This window comes from Fringilla coelebs (genome assembly GCF_963513975.1).
Source record: "Fringilla coelebs genome assembly, chromosome: 9".
NCBI classification, from domain to species: Eukaryota; Metazoa; Chordata; class Aves; order Passeriformes; family Fringillidae; genus Fringilla; species Fringilla coelebs.
In genome coordinates this window covers 1299727-1318967 of record NC_140067.1, presented here as the reverse complement: position 1 = coordinate 1318967, position 19241 = coordinate 1299727, and the positions used below count along the sequence as shown (strand labels likewise).

Below are 19241 nucleotides of genomic sequence, written 5' to 3'. Positions count from 1 at the left end.
TTTTAGCAGTAAGCAAACAGTCCCGGGCATGAATGGAAAATGCAGGGTGTATTTTGGTCAGATTTATAATAATGATTAACAAATGATTCACCTTAACGAGTGCCTTTCCTTGAAACACACCAAGATGAATTTTATGTCGGGGGAAGTTTGCACGTCCCCTGTCAGGTGCGCAGCACACAGAAGGAAGTGGATGTTAATGCAGCACAAATGGTCCTTAATTCAGTGATGTGTTTGAGTGCTGGGTGTTTATTGTCAGGATAATGAGAGAGGCTGCATGCTCTGCATCTATAAAATGTTTCCATACGTAATGTGCTCAGCAGCAGGGCTACACCTTGTGCTTAATCACTCCTAGAGATGCTCCCTGTTTCCTGTGGGCAGGAAGTTCCTGGAAATCCTCCAGCTGGGTATTTTTTTCTCTTTCTTCTGCTCTGCCCCCCAAAAAAGCCACTCTAGGCAGCCAAACACTGCCTGCTTTCAACCCAAGGAAGAAAGACTTAGGGGGAAAAGCAGAAAGGGATAAAGGCCTGAGGAGAAAAGACTGCAGAGACCTTTCCATGATTAGGATTCCAGAGAAGGCCATCCATGCATGAGCACTGATGGTGCAATGAGGGGACTTCCAGGAGGAAATCGAGGCCATTTGAAAGAAGTTTCTAAGAGGTGTGGCTTCAAAGAGAAACTTTATTGATTAAAAAACATAAACTGGTTATGTTCACACTACAGCAAGTGTTTCCTGAAGGAGAAGGGAATCAGCTACTGTTAAACAGCTCCAGCAGGAGCAACAATGTCATACAAGGAGCCAACCTGGAAAACAAGAGGAAAAAGAGCTGATTCTTCTGTGGAATTCTGTTAATGCTGGAAAACAGCACTTTTTGGCAGGCCAGGTTGGGTTGCACTTGTGCTGTCCTATTTGGCAGCATGCAAACCTTTATCTTGTTTATAAAGGAAATTAATTCCCAGTGGTGTGGCGGCAGAAGAGCAGGAACCACCACCTTTAGGCCAGCACTGGAACTGTGATCCCACCCATTGCAATATTGCCTGGCTGGGTGTTTCCAGGATTGCCTGGCTGGGGATGAGCCCAGGCACTCTGAGCACGGCCGTACCTGCTCGGCGCTGGGGACAGCCAGGCTGCGCAGCTGCCACACCCCCACCTGGCCACAGCTGTCCCCCAGGAGCAGGCACTCGGCGTTCCTGGCAAACAGCAGGGAGCTGAGGTTCCCTTCAGGGCTGGCAGCACACGAGAGCACGGGGTCGAAGCTGCAAGCCAAGAGTTAATGGGCACCATGCATTCGTCAGTGAAAGGCTGCACATCTCACTTGCTGTGTTCTAGGTTATCTCAGGGGTTGGGAAGTGAGGCAGTGCTTGGTTTGGGCTCTGCCTCCAGAAAAATCCCAGCTGCTGTTAACTAAGATACCCTGCTTGCCTAAAATCTGTCCTAACCTGGAGAGTGGTGGTTAATATTTTTATTAGCTGAATAATTTGCAGGATGTGGCAGGGCTCTGGATCCACCAGGGCTTCACACTGTCAGTAACACAAAACCCAAATCAGCTGGACAAGGTCACAGGTAACTGAGTCACCTCAACTTCAGACCATCCAATCTTTACCAAAGTAGCTCAGTTTTGTTATTTTTCCTTCTAACTCTGCCACAATTTCTGCAGAGAAGGGGCGGTTTTACACTTTTTCAGCTCCAGGAGGCATCCAGCTCCTTCTCACCCCAAATCTCAGGTAGCCACCATCTGCTCTTACACAACAAATATTTCAAAATGCAATGGTTTGAGCAAGCAAAGCTTGCTGTAATGATCTGATGAAAACACCGATGAGGTAACAATGAGTGACAATTAAATTTCAGACTCTTCCTTGAGAAGAGTCGTTACTCACATGCTGACACTCAGATCCCAAATCTCCACCCTCTTCTCATTCACTGCTGCGAAGATGAGGGCTGATTGTGGAGCCCACTTGATGTCATGAACAAAAGCTGTGACAGAAGTGAAGGTTAAAAGGGGGGTGTAGGAATCCCTGTGCCACAGAAGGATGCTCCAGTCTGCAGAGCAGCTGAGGAACATGTTTGTGCTGGTGGGATTCCAGGCAACTTTGTACACAGGGCCCTGTTTGGAGAGAAACAAAGCAGAACTTGGTGTTGCTGCAGAGCTACAGAATCTGTTCTAGAGCTACCCAGCCTTCCTCCCGCAGGTAAGACTATTTAACTCTACAGGACAATCAAATTTCTGATCGCTGTCTTAAAATAAAGCCAGAGCTAAAGTTTTAAAACAGTTTATAGTACCAATTTTAATAAATTACTTGAAAAAATCCTGACAGCACAGAAAGTAATGCTGTAAGACTGTGATGCTTTATGCTATGGGAATTCATTCCTAATATAAGAGAAGAAGTTTAGGGTTCTTTTGTTGCAGATGTTCATAAATATAAGCAAAGATTACATTTTTGAGTTGAGCAGTTTCTGCTGTCCTTGTTTACAGTGTCACTCACCTTGTGGCCTCTGTATGTGCCCAGAATCTGCTCCTTGCTTGAGCAAGAGCAGCAGTAAATGTGTCCCTCTTCTGTTCCAGCAAGAAAAATATCAGTATCCTGAAAGAAAGGGAAAAGTGGCCTAGGTTGGATGAATTTATCACTCCTGCAGGAATCATCCAGGGCTGGAGGAGTTCAGGGCCAAGGAGAAGCTCCTGTGAGTGGTGGGGAAAGTGGAACCACAACACTGCACATTTGTTTGGTGTGTTCTCCACCAATGCACAACGTGCTGGGCCTTGACTCCTCAAAATCTTGGTTTTCCAGCAATCCATCTGGAAAATGCATGAGTTCTTTGAGTGCTCTGCAGAGTAAGGACTCAGCTGGATGAAGAGAAGCTCAGCTGAGTCCTGGATGTGGGAGGTGTTGGAGAAATTCTCCCAGCCTTGGCCATCACACGAGGGGAGCTGCCCCGAGGCCTGCCCAAGGAAATGTGAGTAACGTGGCTGGGAGTGATGCCAGAAGTTTGAGCCTATTTACCTACAAATCCATTTCCGACAATTTACCCTATAAATCCATTTCCCACAATTTACCCTATAAATCCATTTCCCACAATTTACCCTATAAATCCATTTCCCACAATTTACCCTATAAATCCATTTCCCACATTTACCCTATAAATCCATTTCCCACAATTCTGTACTGCATTAGTATTTAACTCTGAACTTCATATAAATGTCAGCATGTTCTCCTCACAGCTCAGGCACACAGAGCAATCCTTTTCCAGCCCAGAGCCAAGGACAGTGCTGCAGCTCCAGCCCCAAAAGTGCAAACAGCAGGGAATGGAGGAGAGCAACCTGGGAGGGTGGGACTGCATCCCCTGGAGCTGGGATTGGACACTGATCCCCAAGATGGAAAGGGGCCCAAAAAGTGTGGTACATTTCCATATTGGGGTTAAAAAAGTAGGGTCATAAAAGTGTGAGAACTTGTGACTTGGGGTCCATCCTGGGTAGAGCCATGGCCAGGCTCTTGTACTACCCAAGGTGTATCCTTCAAAGGCCTTTTAATAAATCCCTACTTTATTCCTTTAACACTGCCTAGCCTCTGTTCCAGGGAGCCTCTCTAGGCCTCAGGAGGACTGGGCTTGTTTTACCATTTCACCCATTTGAGGTAAACCTTAGTAGCTAAAAGCAATTTATTTCAAAATTAATATGCTTTAAATAGCAGTGCCCAGTCCCTGGCTAGCTCCCATTAAAGCAGCTCCAGCTGAGCATCCCACCTCTGCTGCAGAGTTTTCCTGGCTAATACTTCAGCCAGGATGGGCCTTCTGAGCCTACCTCTGGATGGAAGTCGAAGCACATTCCAGCTGCCTGTTGTGATATGGGACCTTCACTTTTCCTTTCTTTCTCACCTGGTAATTTTTTCTTCTCACTTTCTGTTCGCTTGATTTGCATCACATCTGTGCAAAGAGCAGGAGGTTTTGTCAAACAGGAGTGAGGAACCTGTGCTGCCCTGGGATGCCCAGCAGCTCTGAGATGTTTTGTGGGATAACTGGTGTCAAGAATGCCAGCTGGAGTCAGAGAGAGCAGTTTCAGGGCTCACCAGAGCAATCCAGCCTTTGCTGAATGAACCACTGGGTCATTCGCCCATCTCCCGAGATGCACATCAGTCTCTCTTCTTTGTCACCTGCTGTTCCACCTCTGTCCTGCTCCACCCACCTCAGCTGCCACACTGGACCTTTGTGTTTATTTAGGGATGCACTGGGACAAAAAAGATACACAGGGTAAATCATAGATGAGCAAAGACAAGACAATATGGTTGAAAAATAATTAAGCTTCCACTTTGTAATGAGTGTTAAGTCTTATAATAGAAATGTTCTGCTTTTCTTTTTAAAATATGGTCTGAACATTGGTTGTTTTCTCCAGGACAATGTTTCATTATTAAATATGTTTGATAATTAGTTTCAGGGCATTGTTTATGTGCTTGTGCCATGAAATCAGTCTGCACCTTGTAGGAGAGACCTGGGGAGCTGCCCTTAGGGCAGGTGCTTCCCTCATCACCCACCCATCCCCTCTCCCGTTGTCTCCTTAATTCCTGCTCACCCCTCACTTTTGCTGATGTTCTTCTCTCCACTTTTGACAAGAGGGATAAGAGAGCAAGCACCAGAAGCTACCCCTGGTGTGCCAGGGATTGATTACCCAGGGCTGGACTATCCCAGCTAGGACACGGAATATGAATTATTTATTCATGAATTTACACTGTATGGGGTAAAGAGCTGCAGTCCCTTAGAGGGTGAGGGCCTGCTGGCTCAGGGGCGGGGGTCCCTGACCTGCTGTCCAGCAGCGCGGTGTCCCGGCGGCTGCTCACGTCGTAGATGGCCACACGGCCGCTGGCTGTCCCCACTGCCAGCAGGTGGGGCCGGGACAGCGAGAAATCCACAGCGGTGACGCCGTGCTCGCAGCGGAAAATGCGCTCTGGCCACTGCCAGGAGAGAGCACAGCAAGCTCTGAGCTGGGCGAGCACTCACCTCGCCTTCTTAGCACTCAGTGTCTGCGGGGAAACTCCAGGGACGGTGCCCACAGGGACCAGACATTCTGACTGGCACCATGTATTTCTGACTGGCACCATGTATGTCTGACTGGCACCATGTATTTCTTGCTACGACTGATAAAATTAGGAAAAAGATAAAGATTGGGCAGAAATATGACACTGGAAAATAAGTTAGGTGAGCCTACTCCAAACCAATTACGTAAAAATATCTATGGTGGCAGCAGGGAATCATGAGAGTATTTGGTGTGGCAAGGCTACTCCAAACCAATTACATAAAAATCTCTATGGTGGCAGCAGAATCACAAGAGTATTTGGTGTGGCAAAAATGCACCAAAGACTCGACTCTGTCTGGTCTAAATTAGTCTAATAGAATTTTGGCTAAGAGAAGTTTGTAGTAGAAATCAAACTGAAATGTTTTGATTTATGGCAATCAGAATTTTTTTACTTTGAGACACTTTGTGAGATTTCCAATTTTTTTTTTAATGGCTGGTTTTAAAATGATCCCTTTTCAGATGGATCTGCAGAGGTGTAAATGTTACATCTATGAAATTTCTTCTCTTTCTGACAGTGTTGTGAGAAGTTAGAGTAAATAACTGTAGCTAAAATGGAAATAAAGCAGAAATTGTCCAGAGAAAAGCAGACTGCAGGAAAAGCAAACAAAAGGGCTCGTTACCATGGGGTTCTTCAGTGACCAGCAGCAAGCCAGGCCTTTCTTCTTATCCCGAGAAAGAAACTCCCTGTAACCAACTGCCAGGAGATCCTGCAAGCACAGAGCAACAGCAGGGCCCCAGTTGCACCTGGAGCTCAGCAGGACATCTCCCAAGCCAAGTCTGGAATAACAAAGCTCTGTCCCATGCAGGAGATACACTGCTCTATAATCATATTTTAATGTGCATTATTTAATGGAGGACTTCTAGTTTTCCCTCTCAGGGTTAGCTGCAACAGGAGCTTCAGAGAGCACCTCAAACTCCTGGCTTTTTGCTTTCCACTGTTCAGTGAATTCCCTTCATTCCCTTCCATAGGCAGAAGTAAAAACCAGCAGCCTTCAGCTCCAGTAATTTTTCTTTTCTTGCACTCAACAAGTAGTTTGTGAAACTCACATTTTAAAAGCAGCTGATTGTTTGCCCTGTATTCTAAAACTGAAGTCTCTAAATGTGCCTAACTTTTTAATATCTGGAGATTTGGTGCACTAAGAGCATGAAATGGTCTTTATTTTCTCTCTTTTTTTTCCCTCACTGGCTTTCTGTTTCTCATCCTCAGCTGCTTTTTACCCCTCTTCCATTCATTATTTTTGTTTAATAAGTGAGTTCTGGTGGGAAAACAGAGCTTTACATGACCAGACTTAGGAGGCTTTGCCTTCTGTGCTGTCATTGTGCATCTTATCCCTAAATTTGGAGGAATTCTGCTGTTTTGGGAGGTTCCTGTTAGAGACAAAGACGTGGTGTCTAAACTACCACGAAAAAAACTCCATCAATGGTAACAAAGTTTAGCAGCAGGGGTTAAATTTCAATTTTAGAACAGACCAGGTCTATGAACATTGCTGCTTAGGGTAGACTGGAGCAATTAATGAAATTCTGTGCCAATTAAAGCCTATGGATTAAAGCAGTGAGAGTGAGGGACTGGATCCCCCTTGGAGATGCACCCAGGGTCAGGAGTTCTTGCCAGCCCCAGCTGCTTGTCCCAGCTCAGGAAGGGTTTGTGACTCACAGGGTTCACTTTGTTCCAAGCCATGCTGCTCACGCTGTGCCCGCTGGTTAAATCACAGCGGTACGACCACAGCAGCTCCAGCCTGGGGCCAGCCCCCTCTGCTGGGCTCTCGGCTGCCTCTGCTGCCCCTGCTGCTTCCTCCTGCTTCTCCTCATCCTCGTCTTCCTCACCTTCTTCCCCCTCGGTGTCGGAGGTAACAGGAGGTTCTAAAATGCACAGATGCAGAATCTGAGTGGAAACATTTCACTTACCTAATTATATATATTTAATTGTGTATATATATACACACCTATGTAATGTAACCTATGTGTATATATATACACACCTATGTAATGTAACCAATGTTATTGTATATAACCCACATTATATAACCCATATTATTATACATAACATAATATACATCATACAGAATATAACCTCTGTTATTATAGGTTATATCTCACTGCAATTATTCACACCAGAAGAAAAACTTGCCCTTTCAGCAAAGATTTTGCAGGAAAAAATAGAAAATAAAAAAAGTGAAGATTTGAGGAATTAAGACATCCTAACTAAAGCTGTGACTAAAATTGGCTGGGGACAGAGCAGACAGCTGGATTGGGCTACAGTGAGCCAGGTCTGCTGCAGGTGGGTTTAGCTACCCAGCCAAAAGTGAGGAATTTCTGTGGAAAATGAGGAATTTCTGGCTGGAAAGAGGGTACTGAGCAAGGAACAAACCTATGAGGACAGGAATCTGCCGATAGACTGCGAGTTTGGGCTGGAAAATGTTCTCCATGAGAATCCTCTCCACGACAACTAAATCCTGCTGCAGCTTTGCTGAAGTTAGGATTGCTCCTGAGTGGCATTCCTGCTCCTCGGGGCTCCTGGCAGGAGCTGCACTCCCTGCAAGGGTGATGGAGGAAGCTGAATTACAGAATCCTGGGATATTCTAAGCTGGAATGGATCCACAAGGATCGTGGAGCCCAACAGGCCCACACTGCCTGATAAGAGATAAATGGGATAGAAATGCTTTGAATATGATAAAACTTCACACAGAAAGATCAAGGGATAAGAATTTTCCTCCACCTGCAAAAAAGAGAGAATTTTAAAAAATACTTTCACTGTGAATTTTTTTCCCTATAATTTTCATATAATTTTATAATCTTATCATTTTTTCTCATTATAACTTTCTTCTCTTTTTCAGCTGCTTCTGGAATTTTTCACAAATGGTGTTTTGCTTCTACTTTTTAATGTGAGTACCAGCAAACCTTGTCCCTGAGTATTTATCTTTATTTAAGATGATTTCTGATGGCAGAAGATTCTTCAGCAAACTCTCTTGCAGGTTCCAGGCAGTGTTTTTCAGGAAGTTTTCCCCACAGATCCCAGGGATGTGCCTGCTTTAGGAAGGTGAGGACAGGGCAGAAGTGGGAAATGTTACCTGTGGCAGGAGGGACAGCCCCAGCCTGGCCCTGCTCTTCAGCTGTGGGAGATTTGCTGCTTCTCCCTGCTGGGCTTTCGGGTTCTTCTGTCTCTGCAGCTTCTGTTCCCGAGGCATCCAGGGAATTGCCCAAATCCCAGGGAGTCACCACCGTCCCTGGGAAGGAATTCCCTGTCACACAGGGCTCTTCTTTTGGTAAATTATTGCAGGGAGCTTCCTACACCCCAACTGCTGGGCTGGGCTTTGGAACCACCTTTGCTTCCAAAGCTGTTGATATTTAAACTGATATTTTTCATTTAATATTTTAATTTCATCTTTGAATTGCCATATTTTACAAATTTACAGAAAAGGTTGCCTGTGCTTAATAGGAATCATTGAAGCAGATAAAATAACCTCAAAGCTCCTCCTGTTGTGTGACTGGTGCAGCTCCATCAGGGTTTTTGGGGTGTGGCTCCCCTTGTGCAGGGCCAGCTCCCACCCAAAACTTGCCTGGATGTGCTCAGGGGCTGGAATGAGCCCTGCTGGTGCCACAAAAATGGTGGCAAATAGCTTTTCAAAACAGATTATTATCTACTTTTGGGGTTTATTCCCTCCACCATGTGTTAGTGGATGTTATTTTACATCCACTAACACAAAGGAAAACTGTTGGAACAGCATGCCCTGTAATTTCTTTAGCCTCTTACACACAACAATAACATTCTCTGGGAGTGTTAACAACAATTTTATTGCAATGTATTCGGTGTTCCAGCACTAAACTCGAGATTTAGGAGGGGCAGAAAAAGCCACCACAACTCACAGTGTCCTGTCTGCACTTAAAACTCTGGAAGTGGAAGTGGAGGGAATATCTGCCCAGAGATGGAAGTGAAAATGCCTTTTGCCATGCCCTGGCCAGGGTTACCTTTCTCTGCCACGGTGATGGCCTCACATTGCACCTCCTTGGTCTTGGCAGCTCCAGAGATGGTCTGCACGATTTTTTCTTCAAAGTACTCACTGTCAATTTTAGCCTGGCAAATCTCTGCATAAATCTTATTCCTCTCCCTGGGAGACAAAGGAAACACTGCCTGGAATTCTCAGTGTCTGGAACAAGGAGCTGATCAGGAGAGGCCTTTCCATGCCTTCCACGTCCTGCTTTTTGCATTGCTGGATGGAATTTCAGCCTTTGTGTTATTCAGCAGCTCGTTCTGATCTTTGCCATGCTGTTCTACAACAGGAATGGCCAGAAAAAGCAAAATTCCCTCTTCCAGCTGCCCCTGAGCTTTGGGGAATTCAGAGCTCTCACACCTGGGAGTGAGAGGCAGGAGACAAAAGGGAAACTTCTCCTTTTCTGTTTCAGCATTCCCACCAAAGCTCTGGTAGCTCAGGGAGGACCAAGGGGAGCTGCCTGCTACATTTAACTCTCCTTAATTAATGACTAATTAGAAGCTACCCACAAGAATCAATGGAGCAGTTTGGAATGTCTCGCTGCTTTCATAAAAACCAAATGATCACCCTCCTGCACCCCTGGATTTTCCTAAGCTGCCATGGTTTTTCAGTGGAAGGGAGGAAGAATTTCACCCAGAATAGGGAGCTGTAAGAAATGGAAGTTTTGCACTCAGAAATGGGTGCCAGCTGTGAAAAACACATTTATTTTCTTGAGAAAATTAAAAAGGTTTCCTAAAGGATAACAGGAGATAAGGAACATCAAGTAAAGATTAGGGCTGGGTGCATCTTGGCACTCAAGATACCTTTTAAATATTTTTCCCTTACATTAGCTTGCTGTATATTCATCAATAACCATGTAAACTTTTTCTTTAAAATATTAATATTCTAAGAATTGTTTAGCATGGTTCCTCTGCAGTTAGCAGAGGAACCATAGCATCTCTTGTTTTTGGTTGTGTTTTTAGGTTTTGTTATTATAATTTTTAAATTTTTATTTCATTATTTATTTATTTTAAATATTTTTATTTATTTATTTTATTTAGTTTAGGCCCTGGCCCACACTGTCTTTAGACAGTGAGTGCTGATAGTTGGTATATTTGTAGTAGCTGTCTTCTTTATGTGTTTATTGGATTTTATTTCATCTAAGTAGGTATTTTAACACAAGTATGCTTATATCAGCTATTTCACTACTATGTCTAAGCTTAATGAACATAAAATAAAAACTATAAAAATAAAATACATAAATGTTATATATTTATAGCAATATATAATATATAGCAATGTATATATATATGATAAATTAAAAATATATTCTATAAATATACATAGCAATATATGAAAATATAATATAGATCTAAAATATATATTATATGTATCATATATAGCAATATAATATATAATATACATAATATATATAATATATAGCAATATATACAAATAAAACCAATATATTTAAGCAAAGTTCTTTTAACACTACATGTGTGAAATCTATTTTAATATTGGCAATATGTATATAAATATAATGCATATATAATATATGTAGCGATATATATATATAAATTATATATTTATAGCAAAGTTCTTTTACCACTACATGTATGAAATCTATTTTAATATTGGAAATATATATATAAAAATATAATGCATATATAATATATATAACAATATATATATAGATGATATATTTATAGCAAAGTTCTTTTACCACTACATGTATAAAATCTATTAAAATGTTTATATTTATATATAAATATTATATATGTAATATATATAGCAACATACATCTATAAATAAAAGCTATGTATTTATAGCAAGGTTCTTTTACCGCTACATGTATAAAATCTATTAAAATGTTTATATATAAATCTTATATATATAGCAACATACATCTATAAATAAAAACTATATTTATAGCAAAGTTCTTTTACCATGACACATACCAAATCTATTTTAATATTTCTATTTATATAGAAATATTAGATATATAATCTACATAGCAATATAGAAATGTTTCTAGCAGAGTTATTTGAAGCCTGCACAGCTCAGTTTCAATATTCACAGCGAGGTTTGTGACTCACAGCACCCGGGGAGCCTCCTCAGCCTCGGTGGAGAGCAGGGCGGGGGGCAGGTGCAGCATCCAGAGCGTGTCTGTCTCACTCAGCAGCACCTCCACCACCTGCTCCAGCTCTGCCTCCGTCAGGGCTGCCTCCTGCTCCTCCTGCCCTGCGGGAGACACCCAGCTGCGTTTGTGCCTTTGTCACTGTGCTGTGTGTGCAAACCCACGTGGGACAGGTGGATGTGTGTGCAAACCCACGTGGGGCAGGTGCATGTGTGTGCAAACCCACGTGGGACAGGTGGACGTGTGTGCAAACCCACGTGGGACAGGTGGATGTGTGTGCAATCCCACGTGGGACAGGTGCATGTGTGTGCAAACCCACGTGGGACAGGTGGATGTGTGTGCAAACCCACGTGGGGCAGGTGCATGTGTGTGCAAACCCACGTGGGACAGGTGGATGTGTGTGCAATCCCTCGTGGGGCAGGTGGATGTGTGTGCAATCCCTCGTGGGACAGGTGGATGTGTGTGCAAACCCACGTGGGACAGGTGGATGTGTGTGCAAACCCACGTGGGACAGGTGGATGTGTGTGCAAACCCACGTGGGACAGGTGGATGTGTGTGCAAACCCACGTGGGACAGGTGGATGTGTGTGCAAACCCATGTGGGACAGGTGGATGTGTGTGCAAACCCATGTGGGACAGGGTAGAGACAAATTCCAATAATGACTGAGGAAAGCAAAGCATGGAACAAGGCCTTTGAACCTGTCCTTGGTCTGCACCTTGATAAGCCTTAGTTGATTTAGGAACATTTAAATTAAAGCTTTAAGGATGTTGCTTTTTGACAGGAACTTTCTGCTGTAGCTCAGCCTTAAAGAGTTTTGCAATAAAAACCTTTTGAGGTATAATTTTAGAATATTGTGTGTAGTGAGGATCTTTGAAACTAAAGCTTTAGAATGTACATAAAGGAAACATGCAGCTTGAGAAAGGAAGGTGGACATCAACTCAAGGACTAATAGGTTTGACCAAGGGCAGCTGGACATCACTGTTATCAGATTTATGGTCCTTGCCATCAAAAGGTGGAGCCACATCTGGAGACTGGACCTCACCAGATGGAATACTCCTCCCTTCTTTCAGAAACCGAACCACCACCACCTGGGACACTCCTTTTTCTGGGATACATCCTGAGAAAAACTAAATCACAACAGTGTATGGAATTGTGACCTAAAAATTGGGAATAGAACCTGCTGATGAGTAAAACTTGGGAATAGAAACTGCTGAGAAAGCTGATGAGCACCCTTATAAATACCTGAGAGCCCCAAATATCAGCGTGCAGCTGGAGGGAAAACTTCCCCCACTGCACCCAGCCCTGCATAGCTCACACTTTACCATATTAATGAATAAATTCATTGCTGCTGGAATATTGGCCTAGTCAAGCTTCTCATTTATAACACTGCTCCAAATCAATGGAAAAATTCACGCTGGGAATCAAGCAAATCCCAGAACACAGAATTTTAGGTATGGAATGGCTCGTTATTGGGTGTGCTCTTTACCAGGCAAGCTCAAAGCTGGGTCTTCTTCAGGTTCTGTCTCATCTAAGCCAGGCTTGGTTGTTCCTGTGCTGCTTCCATGTGTCCTTCAGGGATGAGAAACAAACAGAAATTGTCTCAAAAAACTAAAAAAAATGTTCATTTTCTGGATCATTATAAGTATTTTTAATCATTAGTGTTTATATTTAAATATTATTAGTATCTATATTTAATTATTAGTATTCTAATTATAATTTTTAAGTAATTTTTTAAAGTATATTTGCTCCTGGTTGGTATCCCAAGCCCTGGCATTGTCCTTTGGAACAGCCAGTTTGGGAAACATGGCAGAAAAAGCAATCTTCATCTCAGAAATCAGTGTTTACAATTGTAAATATAAATTGTGAATAATTACAATTATTCCTTCCTTTTGATCATGCTGTGGCTCAGGATTTTTCATTTAAGACAGCAATAATTATTCCTCTTCTTTGCATGACTTAATTGAGTTTGTCAGCCCAAAGACTTTGTTTTTTCCCTCTGTGCTGGATGTTTGTCATTGAAAGTGTAGTGAAACATAATTTAGGAGTTTTAACTCCACATTTTTTGTTTATGAGCTTTTTTGGAGATGGATGCACATAACCACACAGAGGTAACTTGCTTAAATGTAATTAAAGCAGAGAATTTTTATTATGTTAAACGCATTTTGATCATTGAACTGATATTTTTAATATTTTAATTAGATATTTTAATTTCTATATTTTATAATTTTGCATAAAAGGTTGCCTGCACTTACTGATAGAATACTTTAAAATACATATTTTACTTTTTAAAAAAATACTTATAATGCTTTTTTTTTTTTTTAATAGAACTTTTCTTGCCTGGCAGCATTTGTGTCTGGCTGGAAGAGGGGTTGGGGTGTCACATTCTTCCCTTCCTCATCAAAAACCTGGAGAAAATGGAAATGATTTTCAGGATAATCTCCCTGTGTTGTAGGGAGGGTACCTGGAAGCTCTTTCCACCTTTCCCAAATGCATCCAACCCAACCATTCCAGTTCTTCCCACCTTTCCCAGCCCAACCATTCCAGGGTTTCTGAGATCCTTCCCACAGGTGGATTTGGGGCTCTTCCCACTTTTCCCAAATGTGCAAAATCCAACCATTCCAAGGCTTTTAAGTTCTTCCTACAGGTGGATTTTAGGACTCTTCCCACTTTTCCCAGCCCAACTATTCCAGGATTTCTGAGATCCTTCCTGCACGGGGATTTGGGGGTCTTCCCACCTTTCCCAACCCAACTATTCCAGAGCTCCATGATTCTTCCCACAGGTGCATTTTGGGCTTTTCCCAAGGGTGTCCAACCCAACCATTCCAGTTCTTCCCACAGGTGGATTTGGGGCTCTTTCCATCTTTCCCAAACCTTCCCAACCCAGCCATCCCTGGGCTTTTTGGTTCTTCCTACAGACAGATTTTGGGCTTTTCCCCACTTTTCCTAAATGTTCCCAACCCAACCATTCCAGGGTTTCTGAGATCCTTCCTGCAGGTGGATTTGAAGCTCTTCCCACCTTTCCCAAGGGTGTCCAACCCATCCATTCCAGGGCTCCATGATTCTTCCCACAGGTGGATTTTGGGCTTTTCCCAAGGGTGTCCAACCCAACCATTCCAGTTCTTCCCACAGGTGGATTTTGGGCTCTTCCCACCTTTCCCAACCCAACCATTCCAGGCCTTCCCACCTTTCCCAACCTGACCATTTCAGGGCTCTCTGGTTCTTCCCACAGGTGGATTTGGGGCTCTTTCCATCTTTCCCAAACATTCCCAACCCAACCCAACCCTCCCCGGGCTTTTTGGTTCTTCCTACAGACAGATTTTGGGCTTTTCCCCACTTTTCCTAAATGTTCCTAACCCAACCATTCCAGGGTTTCTGAGATCCTTCCTGCAGGTGGATTTGAAGCTCTTCCCACTTTTCCTAAGAGTGTCCAACCCATCCATTCCAGGGCTCCATGGTTCTTCCCACAGGTGGATTTTGGGCTTTTCCCAAGGGTGTCCAACCCAACCATTCCAGGGCTCCATGGTTCTTCCCACAGGTGGATTTTGGGCTTTTCCCAAGGGTGTCCAACCCAACCATTCCAGTTCTTCCCACAGGTGGATTTTGGGCTTTTCCCACTTTTCCCAACCCAACAATTCCAGGCCTTCCCACCTTTCCCAACCTGACCATTTCAGGGCTCTCTGGTTCTTCCCACAGGTGGATTTGGGGCTCTTTCCATCTTTCCCAAACATTCCCAACCCAACCCAACCCTCCCCGGGCTTTTTGGTTCTTCCTACAGACAGATTTTGGGCTTTCCCCACTTTTCCCAAATGTTCCCAACCCAACCCAACCATTCCAGGGTTTCTGAGATCCTTCCTGCAGGTGGATTTGGAGCTCTTCCCACCTTTCTCAAGGGTGTCCAACCCATCCATTCCAGTTCTTCCCACAGGTACATTTTGGGCTCTTGCCACTTTTCCCAACCCAACCATTCCAGGGTCCATGGTTCTTCCTGCAGATGGATTTGGGGCTCTTCCCACCTTTCCCAACCCAACCATTCCAGGCCTTCCCACCTTTCCCAACCCAACCATTCCAGGCCTTCCCACCTTTCCCAACCCAACCATTCCAGCCCTTCCCACAGATGGATTTGGGCCTCTTCCCACCTTTCCCAGCCTGACCATTCCAGGGCTTTCTGGCTCTTCCCACCTTTCCCAACCTGACCATTTCAGGGCTCTCTGGTTCTTCCCACAGGTGGATTTGGGGCTCTTCCCACCTTTCCCAAACGTTCCCAACCCAACCATCCCCGGGCTTTTTGGTTCTTCCTACAGACAGATTTTGGGTTCTTCCCACCTTTCCCAACCCAACTATTCCAGGCCTTCCCACCTTTCCCAACCTGACCATTCCAGGGCTCTCTGGCTCTTCCCACCTTTCCCAAACGTTCCCAACCCAACCCTCCATGGGCTTTTTGGTTCTTCCTACAGACAGATTTTGGGCTTTCCCCCCTTTTCCCAAATGTCCCCCCCCAGCCACTCCAGGCCTGGCCCCAGGAGGATTTTGGGCTCCCCCAGGCCCCTCTCACCTGCAGGGCTCCCTGGCTGCCCACGTGGGCCCCGCTCCGGGGGGATTTTCCCAGGGAGGCCAAGGAGGCCGTGGAGGCTCTGCGGGAGCTCGGGGCTCTGCTGCCGCCCGGCCCCGCCCTGGCAGCGCCCCGGAATGTCGGAAAACAGCAAATTAAAAACAGGCAGTGGAAACCATTAAAACCATTGATAGGAAGGGATTTGGACAGTTTCTTCTATAATACAACTTATTCTTAATAATTAGATTCTAGTTACCTAACTATTTCCTAAATTTTATAATTATAATATTACATTTCATTATAATTCGTTATAAATTAATTATAAAATAATTATAATTACCTAAGTATTTCCTAAATATTATAATTATAATATTACAATTATAATATTACAATTCATTATAATTAGTTATAAATTAATTATAAATTACTTATAAGTAATTATAAATTCATTATAAATAATTATAGTTACCTAAATATTTCCTAAATATTATAATAGATTACATATTACCTATATTTTATATATTTAATATTTTAAAGGATGTAAACCATTTAGACGAAAGGATTTTTACCCATTTTTATATCATACATCTTTTTAATAATTATATTATAAGTACCAATTATTTTAAAGGATTTTAACAATTTTTAACCATTCATAAGAAGGGATTTTTACCATTTCTTTAATATTATAATTTATTACATATCACCTAATATTAAAAACTATGTAACCCATTTATAAGAAAGGTTTTTTACCATTTCTTATACAATACAACTTATTTTTAATAATTATATTATAATTACCAATTATTTTAAACGATTTTAACAATTTTTAACCATTCATAAGAAAATACTTTTACCATTTCCTTAATATTATAATTTATTATATATTACCTAATATTAAAACTATGTAACCCATTTATAAGAAAGGTTTTTTACCATTTTTTATACAATACTACTTATTTTTAATAATTATATTATAAGTACCAATTATTTTAAAGGATTTTAACAATTTTTAAACATTTATAAGAGAGGATTCTTATAATTTATTATATAGGACCAAATATTTTAAAGGTTGTAAACCATGCATAAGAAAGGTTTTTTGCCATTTCTTATCTATTATAATAGATTATATATGACCTAATATTTTAAAGGACATAAACCATTTAGAAGAAAGGATTTTTACCCTTTCTTATATAATACAACTTATTTTTAATAATTATATTATAATTACCAATTATTTTAAAGGATTGTAACAATTATTAACCATTTATAAGAAAGGATTTTTACAATTTCTTATATAATACAACTTATTTTTAATAATTATATTATAATGACCAATTATTTTAAAGGATTAGAACAATTTTTAACCATTTATAGGAAAGGATTTTTACCATTTCCTAAATATTATAATAGATTATATATTATCTAATATTTTAAAGGTTGTAAACCATTTACAAGAAAGGATTTTTACCATTTCTTCTATAATACAACTTATTTTTAATAATTATATTATAATTACCAATTATTTTAAAGGATTTTGACCATTTATAATACAGGATTCTTAGAATTGATTATATATAATAATATATATTATATGCAATCTCTTATAGGAAAAGATTTTTTACCATTTCTTACAGAATATAAATTATTATTTATTACCAATTATTTTAAAGGATTTTAACCATTTAGAATAAAGGACTCTTATAATTTTACAAATTGCCAATTATTTTAAGGGATGCAAACCACTTAATAATCAATATGATAATATAATAAATAAAATATTTGTAACAATTTTTCTTAAACTATTATATATGATGACATATTATAGAATGTAATTTGTTATGTATTATAATTTATTATGTATGACCAATTATTTTAAGGTATGTAAATAATTTATAATACAAAATTGTGGGATTGCAGCCACTTATTGATTATAATTTATTATATATTAATAATTATTTCAAAGGATTTTAAGCATTTATAAGAAAGGAGTGCAGCCATTTATTATAATTTATCGTGTATAATAACTAATTACATATTTCCAATTATTTAAAAGGATTTCAACCATTTATAAACAGAGCTTTTGACTATTTATTTGTTATAACTTATGCCTCATAATTTTAGAGTGTAATTTGTTATAGAATGTAATTTATTATAGAATGTAATTTATTATATACTACAATATAATTGATTATATACTACAATTCATGATCTATTGCCCATTAATTTAAATATGTCAACCATTTATAATAAAGGCTTTTTACCATTGATTTATTATGACTTATTACAGAATATAATTAATTACATATTATCATTCATTAAATGCTATCCTTTGTTTTACGAGATGTAAATAATTTATAATTAATATTTTGGACACTTATGTAATTTATTAACTCTAATTTATTATTACAGTATAGAATTTATTATGTATTACAACTTATGCATTACTAAGTATTTTAAGGGATGTAATCCATTTAAACTAAAGGAACCTTTTCCATTCATTAATTACAATTACTGCTCTGTTATAACCAGTTCTGTACTACAGTTTATCATCTATTCCCCGGCATTTTTAGGCTTTAAAGCTTTTTAATTCGCAGCTTTAGGCCGGGCCCGCTCTCACTCACCGCGGAGGCCGCGGCCCCTGCATGGCGTCGCGCCGTTACCGTGACAACGCCGCCCAAGACGCGGCGCGCCGATTGGCCGCCAGCAAGGGCGCCGCCGATTGGTCGGCGCGCGGCGCGCGGGCCGCGCTGTGCTCGCGGCCGCAGCCCCGGGCCGTCCCCGGCGCCGGTTCGGGTCCCGCCCCCGCCCCGTGTCACCGAACCGGCGCTGCCCGCGCCCGCCGCGGCACCGCCCCGCCGCCGCTCGGCCCTCCCGCGGGGCTGCGGCGCCTCGCTCGCGGGGGAGTCACCCCTGAGTCAGCAAAGTCGCGCCCGCCGGTTCTTTCGGCGCCGCCCGCGGGGACCGTGTGAGGGTCGGGGATGCGGCTCCTCGGCGGAGGCGCCGGGCGCGCGTGAGCCGCGCGGCTCTGCAGGGCACGGCCGAGGCCGCGGTGTCCTCGCTGTGACACGGCCGCGATGCCCGGCGGGCGCGCCGGGCGCTGCCCCGTGCCGGCCCGGGGACGGCGCTGAGCCGGGCAGGTGAGGCACCGGGGCGAGGAGGACGCGGTGAATGCCCGCCGGGCCCGGGTCTTTGTTCCGTTTATTCGGGGTGGTGTTTCGGGTGCTGTGTGTGACCTGGAGCTGTTATTGTGTCACCCAAGAGCCTCACGCCCATCAAGAGCCCCGTTCCCCGAGGACCCCGCGTTCTCCTCACGGCCGATGAGACACCCCCCACGCCTCTGCGGCTCCCCGCGTGAGTACGGCGGCCGCGGCCGGGCCGGAGAGGGGGAGCGGGGCGATGATGCGGAGGCGGTGGCGGCGGCGGGCGGGGCCGGGGGCACTCGGGGGCCGTGAGGGGCCGCGGCGAGCGGGAGCCCCAGCACCGAGCACCGGCCGGGGCGGGGCCCGGGCATTGAATGAGATCACAGG

At 42.7% G+C, this 19241-nt stretch overlaps 2 protein-coding genes across 2 annotated transcripts in view; one reads left to right on the top strand and one right to left on the bottom strand.

Moving 5' to 3' along the window:
- Positions 1-756: 756 nt before the first annotated feature.
- On the bottom strand, positions 757-18358 carry DNAI4 (dynein axonemal intermediate chain 4; the record flags this gene model as incomplete). Its single annotated transcript, XM_084210948.1, has 17 exons — positions 757-801; positions 1101-1254; positions 1876-2102; positions 2482-2580; positions 3795-3916; positions 4060-4217; positions 4787-4938; positions 5681-5767; positions 6715-6920; positions 7429-7593; positions 8129-8284; positions 9027-9166; positions 11125-11269; positions 12652-12734; positions 13494-13570; positions 15718-15835; positions 18336-18358. The coding sequence occupies 17 exons, from the start codon at positions 18356-18358 to the stop codon at positions 757-759; spliced, it is 2157 nt and encodes a 718-aa protein (XP_084067074.1).
- A 233-nt stretch (positions 18359-18591) lies between these two features.
- Positions 18592-19241, top strand: part of MIER1 (MIER1 transcriptional regulator) — a 36495-nt gene continuing 35845 nt past the window's right edge. The window contains exons 1-2 of the mRNA XM_084211241.1: positions 18592-18851; positions 18974-19065. The gene's annotated coding sequence lies outside the window, so the exon portion shown is untranslated. The remainder of the gene's footprint in view (positions 18852-18973; positions 19066-19241) is intronic.